Consider the following 13690-nt stretch of genomic DNA (forward strand, 5'->3'; position numbering starts at 1 on the left):
ACACCGATCCGTAGCAACGAATGATTCAAGCGAACTAACTCGTTAAGGATATGTATTTAGCAAGAGTTTCAAACTTCTTAGGTTTGACCTAAACTAAACCTTAGTGCGTTTCAAAGAGATATTAGATTGAATTGCATGTCCTACGCCTGAAACGAAGTCATTCAAACTTGTTCCACTGAAACGCAAACAGATAGCATTAATTAACGTTGCCGAATACTTACTTGTGCATTTTTGTTTCGATATTACACAATATATAATTATGTAGGAAGCGAGTTAGCTTGTGCTGTGCGATATGAGAACTGACGTGCCGATATATAATTTTAAACTTGACAGAAAGACAGATCATACAGAAATGTACGGATTGCATTTTGTACAATTTTTACAGTGATTTCACTTGACGAATGTGAAAATATATAAGAACATATATGAATAGAATAGTCTTCATGGTTTATTAACATATGTTTTTACTTATTATTAAGCCAACCCAACAATAATTATCAGTTTAGATTACATTGTAATTCACTATCATCGCTATTAGTTCCCAATAAAGCTATCTAGAGCTAGTAACAGACAACCATTATCATTGAAGGTTAGCTCGTTTATGCATAAGTAAACATGCAGTCAAAGTGATAGAATTAGAACTAATAATGATAATTTAATCGCGTAACTAACTTGTAGCTTGTTGCTACCGCGGTGCAGCGCGCGGCCCGAACGAGTCTCTACTGTGTTATTTTAGAGCTAGCTTCGACCGTGAACATCATCGCAAAGGTGCACACCTAGGGATCATTCAGACGCCGCGCGATTTTACATCTGATTTTAATTACATTGCGCACTGTTGAGGTTACCTACAATTCAGTATGCAATCAAATACCGCAATGTAATGAAACTCGCATCCGAGTTCTCACACCGCGTAAATGTACACTTAGGTATTCGTGTAACCACTAGCGCCGGACAATGTCGTTCATTGACTGCATTGCCTAATTCGAGCAAGATTAGTTTTTAAGAAAAGCGTAACTAATCGGTTCTGCGCTTCGTATGTTACTTTCAAGTGAAACTTGAGTTTTAAAGACAAAGACATGTGATTACCTAATTTCCATATGGTTTTTCTCGAGAAACGCAGGGTTGTTATACCAATTCATTAAAGCTTGCGGAAGAACTTTTAAAAGAAGTGAAATAGTACATGACGATACAAGTTCGAAACGAGTAGCGATAAATTAAAACACGACCGAAGGGAGTGTTTTAAATCGACACGAGTTACGAATTTCCCTTTCGCACTGAAAAACGTCGTACGATACACGCACGAAAAGGAAATTCGTAATTCGTAATGTACTATTTTCATCTTACGAAAAGGGTACCAAAAGCTTAGGAGGAATCCGCGATGAAAAGGACGGGTTATGAAACGGACACTATCGATATCTTTAAAAAATCGAAGAGAACATGTTCATGTCTTATGGTTATTGGCAACGCTGATGACCATAGGTAAGCCCACAATAATGACAGATCCCGGCGGTCATTACTTAATTCACTATTTCGCACATTGTATAACCGCGCGAATTTAGTAAAAAATGTCGTATATTTTCAAACTGATTTAAAATTCCATAAAATCTTAAACTACAATTGTAATGATTGTAATTAGTTGCGCTATATTCTCAAGAAAATACGGTATGGTGAGACATAATCTTATCAATACTCAATTATTTGGAATTTGGGTAAAATGTTTTCCCCTCACTACCTCGGAAACACGTGTTTTGTCCTTTAATACCAGCGGGTAAAAACGCATTTTATCCACTAGTGGGTAAAGTAATTTGACCTTGAATAAAGTCAAATTAACTGCTTTAAAATTGATAAAAGCAGGTGAATCTAGTAATAATAAATAAATAAATAAATAAATATTGGGGACACCTTACACAGATCAACTTAGCCCCAAACTAAGCAAAGCTTGTACTATGGGTGCTAAGCGACGATATAATACTTAGATAGATAAATACATACTTATATACATAGAAACCATCCATGACTCAGGAACAAATATCTGTGCTCATCACACAAATAAACGCCCTTACCGGGATTCGAACCCAGGACCGCGGCTTAGCAGGCAGGGCCACTACCGACTGAGCCAGACCGGTCGACATAAAGATGATTTACCATCTGTGGAACTACTGGAAGCAGTGATAAACGCATTTTTTGCGTTGTAGTTTCCTCGCTATAGTGAGGGGAAAAGTTTTGTGTTACACTCGGGTGCAAATGTATTTTACTTCTCGTGTGTTAAAAAACTCGCAAGTTCAGAATTCTATTCTCGAACCACTCGCTTCGCTCGTGGTTCAACTATAGAATCCTTTCACTTGCTCGTTTTTAGGGTTCCGTACCTCAAAAGGAAAAAACGGAACCCTTATAGGATCACTTTGTTGTCCGTCTGTCCGTCCGTCCGTCCGTCTGTCAAGACCCTTTTTCTCAGGAACGCGTGGAGGTATGAAGCTGAAATTTATATCAATTACTCAGGTCTACTGTCCCTTGAAGCTGTGAAAAAATCAAACTTCTAAGCCAACGCAATCAAAAGATACAGCCGTTTATGCCGCAAATTTTCGACACTTGCAAGGGAATCAAAACCTACAGGGTGCTTCCCGTGAACTCAGAATCTTGAAATTTGGTACGAAGCAACGTCTTATAGCATAGATAAAGGAAAAATTACGAAAACCATAAATTTTTAGTTACATCACATAATATATTTTTTTTTAATAATTTTAACCTTACTACCCATTTCCTCATAAACGCGTAGAGGTATTAAATTGAAATTCATACCAAATACTCAGGTCTATAATACCTTTAAGCTGTAACAAAATCAAACTTCTATGTCAACGCAATCAAAAGAAACAGCAATTTAAGCTGCATATTTTGAAACTCGCAAGTACTCGCAAGGGAATCAAAACCTAAAGGGTACTTCCAGTCGATCTAGAATCTTGAAATTTGGCATGAAGCAACGTTTTATAGCACACATAAAGGAAAAAATCCGAAAACCTTAGGTTTGTACGGAACCCTCGGTGCGCGAGTCCGACTCGCACTTGGCCGGTTTTTTTCAATTCCACACTCGGCGTTAAAATAAAACTTTGCCCCCTTGTATAACAAATAACTATTAAAGGTTAGATGCGCAATGAATCGGACAGGTACCGTCGCGTTGAAACGGACGTACAATAATGTACCAGTCAATGTCCGATTCATTACTCCTGCATATTATAGTAACTGTAGTTTTTTTAAAACTGGTTTTATTTATTTTCATCACTATCAGATGCCGCCAAAGAAAGGATTCGTCCAGAAAAAGCTGCAGCAGAGTCTGCTGTGGAGTTATTGTAGTTGTTAATTATATGACCTCAGTTTGGGTTCTACCAAAGTAATCGCCTTATTAAAATAATTATCATAGTGTAAAAGCAGCAACTTTGTGAAACATTGAGTATTTATGTGCCTCAAATTAAGGCATTGGTTTCTTGTCTGTTTCAAGACACCCACTGTCCGATTCAATGCTACATGCGTTATGAAACGGACATAAATGAGATAAATCAAATATAATTTTTCTCACTACAAGTGTATTAACAATATAATTTTTAAGAAAAAAAAACCGTCGCCTTTCGGGTTCTGGTGAAAGCTACTTTCGAATGTTGGATTATGTAGAAATGTGTAAGTATTTTTTTAAACTGCTTTTAATGCTTTAATTATTAGATGGCAACACAAATGAATATACGTATAACGTTAAGGTTTGAGGAGTTTCCTCAAATCCTCATGAATCCGATTATATTATAAGAAATCGAAGTTTGACAAACTTTGACTTAAAAACTCAATATGCTTAACAAACATAACTAAATAAATGTCATTGTTCTTAAATGCATGCTTTTCTTACAAAAATACCAAAGTCACTATGAGTGTGCCGTTCAGATTTGAGGAGTTCGGTTCTGACTATCATCAGCAGTTCCACTGCACCAAATGTCACTGTTCTGGACGTAAGTGCATGCTGTTCTTATAAAAATACCAAAGTCACTATAAGCGTGCCGTTCAGATTTGAGGAGTTCGGTTCTGACCATCATCAGCAGTTCCACTGTACCAAATGTCACTGTTTTAGACGTAAGCGCATGCTGTTCTTATAAAAATGGCAAAGTCACTATAAGCGTGCCGTTCAGATTTGAGGAGTTTGGTTCTGGCCATCATCAGCAGTTCCACTGCACCAAATGTCACTGTTCTGGACGAAAGTGCATGCTGTTCTTATAAAAATACCAAAGTCACTATAAGCGTGCCGTTCAGATTTGAGGAGTTCGGTTCTGACCATCATCAGCAATTCCACTGCACCAAATGTCACTGTTCTGGACGAAACTGCATGCTGTTCTTATAAAAATACCAAAGTCACTATAAGCGTGCCGTTCAGATTTGAAGAGTTCCGTTCTGGCCATCATCAGCAGTTCCACTGCACCAAATGTCACTGTTCCGTACCTAAATGCATGCTGTTCCTTTAAAAACACAAAAATCACCATATGTATGTCTTTCAGATTCGAGGAGTTCCCTCGATTTCTCCAGGATCCCATCATCAGAACTGGGTTCTGAGAAAAATGGGACTAATCTGTATGCATATACATTCAATCAAAAAAAATTTTTCAAAATCGGTCCAGTAACGACGGAGATATCGAGGAACAAACATAAAAAAAAAAAAACATACATGTAGACGACTTGATAACCGTCCTTCTTGAGAGATATGAGGCGACGGTTAAAAATTATACTATAGTATATCCGAAATGTATAAGGATAGTTAACAAGTTCCTAAGTTTTTAAATACAGTATGTAATCTTCCTTCAAAGTACGTTTCATGGCGGATCTCCCCTATTTGCGTCATGAATATTAAATAGGTTCCAAGAAAAATATAGATTATCCTTATATTCTTAAAGATGTCAATTAAGATAAATAATAAACCTATCTATAAATAGGAATAATGTGACCTACATTCTTGTCAAGGAAGAGCGTTGTACGGCGGCCTCCACGTGAAATGCTAATATCAATAGCAATAATCATTTAGTTATCATTATGATATGTACATTTCACGCCAGGAGACAGTACTCGTGGTGTGAATCACGTAGGACACTTGAGTTTTATATTTCCTACAAAATTGCTCCGCTCTGCCTATAAACTTTTGCCAAAATTGTGGCACTAGGCACCTACTGGTTTATAAAGCCAAAGAGGCACGAAAATGGCAGAGTGAAAATTAATTCATGAATCGGGTGCGCCAAAGTTCATATAAAATTGTTGTATAGATTATTGGTAGTCCGAAAATGTTTCTCATATAATTTTACATTATAACGATCATTATTTATAACAATTTTATGTTAATAACTATCGTAACTTCGAATGACTTATGTTCATAATGTCATTCATTATAAATACGTTTTATACTAATGTTTATATACTTATTGATCATAACGATTGCGAGTAATATAATTTATCGTTATATTATTTTTAACAGAACAGACATCACATGTGACAGTCCAGTTAGGTGCGACGACGAGCGTAGCGAGGAGGAGTGTGTTAGGTTGACCGTGAGCGAACCAGAAACGAATTTTTAATGTAAATTGTATATGTCACTGTAAAAGCTTCAAGCGCACTTCTATAAATGGCACAAGTTTTTCATAGAACTTCCCCAAAACTTTTTAAATAATTTTATGATGAATGATTTTCTTAAACACAAAATTATGAATGTTATTAAATATTTGTATAGAATTTATGATTAACAATTTTCGACTAAATGATTATTATGAACAGTGATAGTAGTACTATTGATAATAATGAAACAAAATTATGATAAGTAAAATTATGAGAAATGATCATTCGGAGCACAAATCGGTATAAACAATAATTTTATGTGACACTGTCATATTATTCCATAGGTATTCCCGGGCGAATACAATCTGGGTGAATTCAAGTCAAGAGTGAATAGGCTGTTATTCCATAGGTATTATACACCGTGTTTTTTTTTTATTTCCGTTAAATTCGACACCACGTTAGGTTCATTATTAGGAACCATCCTGTATATCACTTTTTGTTAAATTCGCAAAAAAAATTTTTTCATCGTTTTCATACATAATAAATGAATTTATTAGTGTGAGAGACCCTTAAGAATTACATTCCAGATAGTGTCAAGTGATTGACGGCACATGTCAAAACAAATAACATTAGGAATTGGTAAAGGCTGTCACACACGTGTTGAGTAATTATCTTAATTTTTTTATAACTCGATAACCGTAAAAGTTAAGACGCTTGTTTCTTAGAGAAATTAATAATATTTGATCTAAAGAACCCTTAAAGTTAACGGAATTCAGTAAAAACAGGGTGTATAAGAAACGACATCCTTTATATCTGTCTATCTGACTTTCACATACTTTACAAATATTATTATTTAATTTATTAAAGCTGACTGAATACGGACTAGGGGAGTAATCGAACGTAAGTGAAACCAATTGACAGTGTGCTTGGATATCAGCTGTTTCGCATCCCGGCGCGTGTGAAACAGGCCATTGTAGTCCCGACCTCTAGACCTCGCACTATATCGCCGACCGCGGCTGCATAAGGGACTCTCTCACCAAGCGATTTTCAATAATATACGGCTAAGTAGATGCAACGAATTCAACGATCGATCAAATGCCGCAATGTAACGCAAATTGCGTGCAATTATCAGTGAGGTGAGTCGAGGCCCCAACGCATCGGCTTGTCTCCGATACAATTTGAAAACAGACGGATCTTATCAGGGTGCCTAGCCGAATGGCATTTCTCCGACGCCAAACGAAAGCGATACACCGCTGGCTCTGTCGCGCCAATACGCAAGCGCGATAGAGATAGATATCTACTAGCGCTTCGTTTCGTGAGCGTTTCGTGAGCGTTTGTGCCATTCGGCTAGCCACCCTGTTCACATGTAAAAGCGTCGCGATACTGGAAACCCGCGCGTGTGGTTGTGATGTTTACGTGTGTCTGTTAACGCTAAATAATGTTATTAAAACGTTAAATTTAATCTAATTTACATGTGTAATTTAACTGTGGGTCATGACTACCAACGGCGTCGATATCCACGAGTTGGAAAAGTTAAAGTGAGTAAGTACGGCTAGTTATTAACTTATAGTAGGAATACTTGGCAATCATAAATACCTATAATAATGCCAATAATTATAATATGTTGTCCCAAACCTACATACTTAGCAACTACATGTATCACAATTGTATAAATACAGCGCTTTACGGAGGTATATACAATATACATATTTTACTTCCTTAATGTTTATCATCATCCGATATTTATAAAAAAGACGGACTACTGAGTGGAGCGATTAATGTTTGCATCTATCACAAAGTTGTACCTAGGTTATTTTAAATGACGAATGATCTGAGCGCCAATCCAGCTTACGGAGATCATTGCACAGCTTTTCATTCGCGTCAAACTTTTGACGCATATACATTTTAACTTTATACGTATACTATTGACTATTAGTCCATCTTCATTTACCCACTTTATCAATGTTAATTATTAAACAATTTCAGTTCGAGTAGCGCATGTTTATCAGGAGCTAAAAAAAAGGAAGAATGCAAACCAGACCCACAGAAATGGAAAATGATAATGGAACCGGCCCTTATCGGCGCTATGGTAGCCATCAACCTGTCCCAGACGTCCCTGCAGATCCTGTATCTGCGTACAGCTTGCATGGTTGACCTGAACATAGCCCCGGAGATATGCGACAAAGGCGTCGGTGAGGAGTTCAGAAGCGCGGAGGTAATCGAATAATACTGGCATTGTCTTCTCGTATCGTGATAATGAGTAGATATGGTTGCATAACGGTCGTATAGATTATTGAATATATTTAAATGTAAAATTGAAGAGCAATTTGTATTTGGACTTTGGATAATCGGACATGTATCACAAGACAGTAAATATCATAAAGATAAGTTTTTATGAGGCGTTGCAATACCTATCTACGACACGGAATTTATAATAGCGGCATCCTGATGCCTAAAAAAGGCTTTTGAGGAACATTTTTGAGGGACACCTTTTGGACGATACGACTGTCGCATGCGATACGTCAACATGAACCTTGTCGCACGTTGTTGTAGCACCGTAAAAATATACGTTACGAGTTTCAAAACTTACAGAGGTCAATCGAATGGTTTTTTTATATTTAAAACAAAAAAGAACATCGGTTCAGCTCAAAAATTGTTTTAACTTACCTTTCTTTGGATTCCAGGCAGCAAGTCAGACGGTCGTCTCACAAGTCAACATCAGTCGAAGTTTTGTAGGCGCACTAATTTCCACCATCATATTACTATTCGTCGGGCCATGGAGCGACTGCAGCGGCCGAAGAAAACCAATAATCATTATGCCTTTAGCGGGCATGTGCGTTATGACAACGTTCATCATTCTCCTGAGCATCTTTCCTAACTTCAACGCGACGCAAACTTTGTACGCGGTGCAGATACCGATGTCTCTCGGTGGAAACTTCGGTCTCATGCTGGCAGGCTCTTTCAGCCACATCGGAGATGTAAGGATTTTTACTACAGCCATTTTTAGTTTGAATTGAATACATTTTCATAGTAATTATACGACATCGTCTGATGGTTTGACATAAGTCTTATTGACATCTTCGCTCCAAGTTTATCGGGTCGAGATTGAGTGTAGAATGATAGGGAATAATAAGCAAAAACCACCAAAACCTTGCGCATAGTAAGTAGATAACCTGAGGGCCTGCCTTGCATATCTTACTATCACTTGCGCACCGAGCAATAGATATGTCTTAACTGGCAGATAACAAAATTTCAATTAACTAATCGCGTTTCGCGGTCGACTTTCGGTTATGAAATCAAACGTCTTGAACTCTTGACACTTCACATTAAAGTCATAGTCAAAATTTGTCAAAAAATCTGTTGGCATAGAGGGTTTATATGTATGTGTATTATGGCTTAAATTAAAATATGTGTTAGTTTTGCACACTGGTGGCAGAATGTTGCTGTAGTTATTGTGTAATAACCTTTTTTGAAAGTATTAAAAAGTTTACTTATTTCGATAATACTCGTAGTTCAGCATAATTGTTTGGCCAGGGTATTTAAATTCTCCGTTAAAACGAGCACAATACACTGGCCAGCATGCAATTTGTGACACAAAATCTGACCAAGTGCGACAAGGGACAAGGAAGGCGGATCCTTATACAAATATGTATTCATGCTTACATATATTATTTACCTTCATCCTTCAGACCAAAGCGCATCAAATCATATGATGCAAAAAAGAGACAGCTCATCTAAGAAGAGTTATGCCGTTATTTACATTCGATATGGTAACTATTTCCATTTCCAAGTTCTACACCCTCTCATTCAATCCTCACATTTTAGGTGTGCCACGCAACAGGCAGGGACGTTACTCGAACCATGGGCACGCACAGGGCCGCCATGCAAATAGCGCACGTCCTGGGCGCCGTCAGCGGCCCGCTGCTCTACCGCCAGCTAGGATTCCACGGTGTGTTTCCCATTTCATTACTCCTGCAGGTACTTACTCTGACTATTTAGAGTTAGCTCAGTTAAAGCCATTGTAAGTATCGGCATAACGCAAAGTTGGATGTTTCAATAGCTAGAGCAGCTATTAGTTACATTTGCCCCATATGTGCAATGGCCTTGACTGAACTTTACAATCCTTGATTTATTTTCCTATTGCCTATTTTTAGCAAATGCCGACGTAAATTATACCATATCTATCTATTATAGTATATATATTATATAGGTAATGAAAGAAGAAAAAGGGCAAACTAGGTATTTAAAACTAATTACGAGTAAATTAAACCATAGTGTCAATTGTTTAAATAGTGTACCTACGAGTCTACTACTACTTGATTTACCAGGGTAACGATAAGCTCAAGATAAATGTCGTTATTATACCGATCTTACATATATTTACTTATTCCAACATTTTGATTTCAGTTTTCATCTCTAATATTCGTGATAATGTACGTGAAGGACGTGAACGTGAACACGGACAATAAAGTGTCCGTGTTCAATTGGCGACTGCCCTTCTTAGCCATCAAGAGCTTGGTACGAGCCCGGCAGGACTACAGGAGGACCGTCATATACCTGATGCTGCTGGTGGGACTGTCCGACAAGCTGCTGTTGTCAAGTAAGTTTATCACTGGCTGGAAAGTTGTCCATGGTCAATTGGTCAACTGGCGAGTGCCCTTCCTAGCTGTCAAGAGCCTAATGCGAGCCCGGCAGGATTATAGGAGGACCGTCATATCCTTGATGCTACTAGTGGGACTGTCGGACAAACTACTGTTGTCAAGTTAGTTTATATTCGCCTGTATTCAGAGTACGAGTATATGCTCAACTGGCGACTGCCCTTCTTGGCCATTAAGTGCCTTGTTATCAAGAACTGCTGGTGGACTAGGTGTCAGTAGTCCAACTTGAGACGGCTCTTGCTGATTAATATAATATCATAGCAACTTCAGGTCATAATTACAAATGCAAAACACACTCATTTTCTACAAATATTTCATTTTATGTTTCAGCTGAAGTAATGCTGGCCTTCATGTACTACCGGAAAAAGTTCAATTGGGATGACATCACATTCGGATTGTTCCTCGCCTACCGGAATATTGTCAGTCTCCTGGGTAAAAATATTTTTTTATTTAAAAAGCTTCCATATTCATATGTTTATCAATATCTAGAGCTCTCTATTTCACAAATGTCGCCAAAATAAATATTAAGTACGTATTTGAATCCCTAAAGTAGAGGCTGTGGTATTTTAAAACGAACACATCATTTATTTATTTATTTATTTATTTATTTAATCAAATCAAAAAGTAACACAGCATTACAGTTTACACTAAGGCACTGTGAAACTACAAAATACAAAACAAGACATAAACGATCATCATCATTCGCTTGCCTTATCATGCACTTGGGATCGGCGCAGCATGTTTCTTCTTTCAAGTTCTTTCATACATCTCTAAAATGAACACAACGATGGTTAAAATTTTGTGTTCCATCATATACCTACAAATAAATACGAGGCCCATATACATTCACATACATTACTTATATATTGACATTCAGAATCATTGTATTCATTTCATTTTAATATAATAGAATGCTCAATATTCCTCGATTTAATTTAATAATGTGTTGACATATTTAACTATAATTACTAATATATTCATTTTAATACACTATATAATAATCATGTACATAAATTATGACGTGTAAAAGAGATGAGTATAGAAATTAAATAAATATGTAATACCTATATGTACCTACTATTTAATAGCAACCGCCTGCTGACACATTAGTACGATTTTTCGCATAACTCATACGCCATTTCATAATAGTTCATACCTACGTACAATCTGCATTTCTCGGTACTTTGCTTCATAGTTTTATTATGAATATTATGCTGCAGGAACAATGTTGATCCTGACACTACTAAAGAGGCGACTGAGACTGTCGGACGAGGCAGTGGGCGTTCTAAGCTGCGTGTCCTACCTGCTGGCCACATCCGGCCTCATAGCAGCTAAATACACTTACATCGTATTCTTACGTAAGTTCCTAACAACCCTTGTTCCTTATTATTATCTGCAGAGACGACTATCGCCTGACATTGCTGAAGCGGCTGCGACTCTCGGACGAGTGGGCGTGCAGAGTTGCCTGTCCTTCCACCTCCTGACAATCACGTCATGACTATGTCCAGCCTCATTGCAGTGCAGTAACATACATTTTGGTTGCATAAGTATCGATCGATAATCACGATTTCGTGATTGATCCCTCGTGTCTATTCCTGCGAAGCAGAAAGTCAAGGTCATTTAAAATTAGATATTAAGTACAAAAACAAACGTCTTGGTCCACAAAATGAAGACATGGATCGAAGTTTTTGTGTTTGAATAAATATTTCTTACATACCCCGCTATGTAGCCACAGCTATTACTAAAAGCAATTCAGAGGTGTGCATGTGCAAGCTCTAGCTCTAGCTACTGGAAACATGTGAGTGGCTACTAGAATGATAAGTTGAGTGTGTTTCAGTGTATAATTATATTTTGGTTTCAGTTTCCTTGGTGGGCATCATAAGCCAGGGCTCACAAGTAGTGCAAAGGCCGATTCTGAATAAGCAAATTTTACCAACCGAACAAGGTGTGTATGTAAATTAATTGAGTACAGTGTACTTAGATATCTACACGTTAATTTTAGTGTCACAGTTATAGAAAACCGTGTTGATGAATAAAATGTCGTCTTTACGCGGCTGACTAATTGTCAAGGAAAAGCTGTAACGGCTGATTATTGTTTACAACAAGTTGATCTACAGTCCAATTTCTTGTGTAGCTCAGCATAATCATATTGGGGTACGTAGCACAATGTCGAAAATTAAATGTCCGAAGTACGAAATTCTGAAAAACATTATATGAAAATTTAAATTGCTAATGTACTAAATTCCTACAGATGCATGTCCTATGATTAATTAGCCTATTTTTAGAAAGCCGAAAGGACAGTATTGCTAATGTACGAAAATACTATCGACATTTTTTCTACGTTTAGTTGACTTAAGTTTAAAATTTATTAATTACGAAATTTCGAAAGGTGTTTGTCGTATGTCTAGTTAAATTAATTTTAAAATGTACAAATTACACCTTTATGAAGACATTCAAGTTTTATTCTAAGCTTGATATATCGAATGGGAAACTAATACAGAACCCTAAAAGTCCCCACACTGAACATAAAATAGATATGGTAATTCTCTTCGAAAAATAATCATTAGGATTTTTGAAAGTAGCAAGTTTAAGAACTAGATATAATTATCTACTTTCGAAGTATTGGTGTAAGGCATTTTGGACAAAGGAATATTGACTTTCGAAACTGAGATCGTTCTATTAAAAGTGTAGAAGGACATGCATCTTTAGGAATTTCGTACATTAGCAATTTTGATTTTCGATATCATGTCTTTCGAAATTTCGTACTTCGGACAATGTGCTACGTACCCTCATATCGATTTCAACACAAAAACAAAAATTTCATTAAGCTCATAATTTCCAGGTAAAATCTACAGTCTTCTAGGAGCTCTCGAATCGGCAACTCTCCTCGTAGCGTCTCCCCTCTTCAACTACCTGTACAGCAAAACTGTCACGACCATGGCGGACGCCTGGCTCATACCGTGCCTCTCATTAGCCGCTATCCAATTATTGTCATTCCTAATTACTAGAAAACTTATACAAAAGAGTAATTATCACGAAACAGAAGCACCACCAGAGAAACCTTTAGTCGCACCAAAAGTTGTTTTAGAAGATAATTGTGAATGTGTAAAGAAACAAGATGAAGCAAAGCCAAAGAGTCAAGAAGCCAAAAAGACGTGATAAATCGAATAAATGTTTACTTAACATTTGCAATAGTTTTATTTACAACAGTCCTATATTTTTCGTAATGTACAGCAACCAAGTTCATGTAATTATTTCCTATGGCCGTATATACTTATACTCGTACCTTCTCACAACAAAGAGCACTAGAGCATGTAAAGGTATTGGGGGGTCCTAAAATACCATGCTGAAGGCTTTAGAGAATTAAATAAACTAGATTGATTAGGATGTAGATGAATAGCCTAGCACAATAAATAGCAAGTAGCCTTTAGCCGTAACACTGTGCGTACCTACCTAATACC

General features: G+C 37.1%; 1 protein-coding gene across 2 annotated transcripts; it reads left to right on the forward strand.

Annotated features, from left to right (window-relative positions):
- Positions 1 to 6886: 6886 nt before the first annotated feature.
- LOC125242326 (solute carrier family 46 member 3-like) lies at positions 6887 to 13416 on the forward strand. 2 transcript variants are annotated; one of them, XM_048151101.1, is made up of 9 exons: positions 6887 to 7109; positions 7558 to 7786; positions 8256 to 8549; positions 9397 to 9549; positions 9979 to 10171; positions 10560 to 10661; positions 11450 to 11587; positions 12091 to 12174; positions 13072 to 13416. In XM_048151101.1, the coding sequence occupies exons 1-9, from the start codon at positions 7066 to 7068 to the stop codon at positions 13386 to 13388; spliced, it is 1554 nt and encodes a 517-aa protein (XP_048007058.1). In that variant the 5' UTR covers positions 6887 to 7065; the 3' UTR covers positions 13389 to 13416. The 2 variants fall into 2 exon arrangements, with proteins under 2 accessions (XP_048007058.1, XP_048007059.1); XM_048151102.1 differs by having other exon boundaries at positions 6891 to 7113.
- Positions 13417 to 13690: the final 274 nt, after the last annotated feature.

Source organism: Leguminivora glycinivorella, chromosome 2 (genome assembly GCF_023078275.1).
Source record: "Leguminivora glycinivorella isolate SPB_JAAS2020 chromosome 2, LegGlyc_1.1, whole genome shotgun sequence".
NCBI lineage: Eukaryota > Metazoa > Arthropoda > Insecta > Lepidoptera > Tortricidae > Leguminivora > Leguminivora glycinivorella.